Source organism: Ictalurus punctatus, chromosome 4 (assembly GCF_001660625.3).
Source record: "Ictalurus punctatus breed USDA103 chromosome 4, Coco_2.0, whole genome shotgun sequence".
In the NCBI taxonomy this organism is placed as follows: domain Eukaryota; kingdom Metazoa; phylum Chordata; class Actinopteri; order Siluriformes; family Ictaluridae; genus Ictalurus; species Ictalurus punctatus.
The window spans coordinates 34,549,392-34,551,891 of NC_071284.1; the positions used below are offsets into that span (position 1 = coordinate 34,549,392).

Below are 2,500 nucleotides of genomic sequence, written 5' to 3' on the forward strand. Positions count from 1 at the left end.
GCACTCGTTCATCGGCGTGCTCGACATCTACGGGTGTGTAGTGGCATCGTTTTTAAGAGTCAAATTACACACACCGGTATTCAGAGTGCACACATAACTACTGACTTCAGCACTATTCAGAAGTCACATGAACACATGTTAGAGGGGCGGAGTTTAGAGGGGCGGAGTTTGTCTGGATTTTAATCATCTGAATGCGTAGCACGACTCTGAAGACGAGGATCTTCTCCATCTAAACCTCTGGGTTGAAGTTGCTAGCTCTGACTATGTGCAGCAATCTCAAATAATTATATTATTAATCTCCAATAATAAATGATCATATTATTTATGATGTAAGAAACGTGTAATTAAAATAATTCTTTTTCAGGTTTGAAACCTTCGAGATTAACAGTTTTGAACAGTTCTGTATTAACTATGCTAATGAGAAACTCCAGCAGCAGTTTAACATGGTGAGTTTCCTGTTTCTCTCCGTTACTACTCTACGTATTCCAGTATTTGTATTTCTGAGTATTTTTGAGTATATGAATTTCTAAGTATTTGCATTTTGGAGTATTTGAGCATTTCTGAGTCTTTATATTTATTAGTATTTGTGAGTATTTATGAGTGTCAGCATTTGTATTTGAGTGTGAGAGTGAGTGCGTGTGAACCCTGGTCTCCGTGTGGTGTCTGCAGCACGTGTATGTGAGTGTACGTGAGTGTGTGTGAACCTTGGTCTCCGTGTGTTGTCTGCAGCACATGTACGTGAGTGTACGTGAGTGTACGTGAGTGCGTGTGAACCCTGGTCTCCTTGTGGTGTCTGCAGCACGTGTACGTGAGTGTACGTGAGTGTACGTGAGTGTACGTGAGTGTGTGTGAACCCTGGTCTCCTTGTGGTGTCTGCAGCACGTGTACGTGAGTGTACGTGAGTGTACGTGAGTGTACGTGAGTGTACGTGAGTGTACGTGAGTGTGTGTGAACCCTGGTCTCCTTGTGGTGTCTGCAGCACGTGTACGTGAGTGTACGTGAGTGTACGTGAGTGTACGTGAGTGTACGTGAGTGTACGTGAGTGCGTGTGAACCCTGGTGTCCGTGTGGTGTCTGCAGCACGTGTACGTGAGTGTACGTGAGTGCGTGTGAACCCTGGTGTCCGTGTGGTGTCTGCAGCACGTGTACGTGAGTGTACGTGAGTGCGTGTGAACCCTGGTGTCCGTGTGGTGTCTGCAGCACGTGTTTAAGCTGGAGCAGGAGGAGTACATGAAGGAGCAGATCCCCTGGACCCTGATCGATTTCTACGATAATCAGCCGTGCATTAATCTGATCGAGGCTAAGATGGGCGTGCTCGACCTGTTAGACGAGGAGTGCAGGGTACGACCCACTTCCTGTTTAAACCCCGCCCACAAGTCTGCACTTATTCAGTAGTTACTTTGTTTTAAATCAGAGCCATGACTTCAGTTTTTCACTCTGCTTTTACTTTCCTGATTCATTTCTTCTCTTCTTTCTCCTGTTCTTTCTTTCTCTCCTTTCCCTCTCCTTCTCTTTCTTTTTCCTCTTTATCTTTCTGTATCTCACAATAATTATTTCTTTCTTTGTTTTTCCTTCTTTCCTTTCCCGTCCATTCTATCTGTCTATCCGTCTGTCTGTCTATCCGTCTGTCTATCCGTCTGTCTATCCGTCTGTCTGTCTATCCGTCTGTCTGTCTATCCGTCTGTCTGTCTGTCCCTCCCTTACTTGCTCCCCTTTCTCTTTTTCCTTCTTTTTTTCTGTCCATTTACTCTTTCTCTCTTTCATTATCTCTCCCTTGTTCTTATTTTTGTTCCCTCTTTTCTTTCTCTCTCACATTTTGTCATCTATCTGTTTTTCTCTGTTTTCCCTTCTTTCACTCTCATTTGCCCTAATACCTCTTGCTTTGTCTGTCTCTCTCTCTCTCTCTCTCTCTCTCTCTCTCCTGTTCTCTTACATTCTTTTCTAATTTCTCCCCTTTTTCTCCTCTTTCCCCCTTGTGTGTGTGTGTGTGTGTGTGTGTGTGTGTGTGTGTGTAGATGCCGAGGGGTTCAGATGACTCGTGGGCTCAGAAGCTCTATAACACTCATCTGAAGACGTGTGCACTTTTCGAGAAGCCGCGCATGTCCAATAAAGCCTTCATCATAAAGCACTTTGCAGACAAGGTACACTCTCACTCACACACGCATACGCATACACACACACACACACACACACACACACACACACACACACACCCCTGTCCAGTCTGAGCGTGTTCAGCGTTGGTGTGTGTTACCGCTCCAGCTCTTAACGTTCACTCCACTTTTAGCATCAGTCTCATGTTTCTGCTTAGAGACACACGCACACACACACGCACACGCACACACAGACACACACACAGACAGCAGCTGTGTGGGAGTGCATTATGGTATTATTGGAAGAATAGATATTAGATCAATACTCATTCTCTCAGCGGAGCTAAATATAAACTCGCATAAAAACAAATAATCCGATGTTTAACATTTACATTATATTATATATTT

The 2,500-nt window shown here is 44.3% G+C and overlaps 1 protein-coding gene across 7 annotated transcripts in view; it reads left to right on the forward strand.

The window, feature by feature from the left end:
* Positions 1 to 2,500, forward strand: part of myo5aa (myosin VAa) — a 64,850-nt gene that overhangs the window by 24,145 nt on the left and 38,205 nt on the right. For all 7 annotated transcript variants that reach the window (XM_053678286.1, XM_053678287.1, XM_053678288.1 and 4 more), the window contains 4 exons: positions 1 to 33; positions 365 to 446; positions 1,200 to 1,340; positions 2,015 to 2,140. The exon at positions 1 to 33 is cut by the window's left edge and continues 233 nt beyond it. In XM_053678286.1, the coding sequence (XP_053534261.1) occupies positions 1 to 33; positions 365 to 446; positions 1,200 to 1,340; positions 2,015 to 2,140 (382 nt within the window). The remainder of the gene's footprint in view (positions 34 to 364; positions 447 to 1,199; positions 1,341 to 2,014; positions 2,141 to 2,500) is intronic.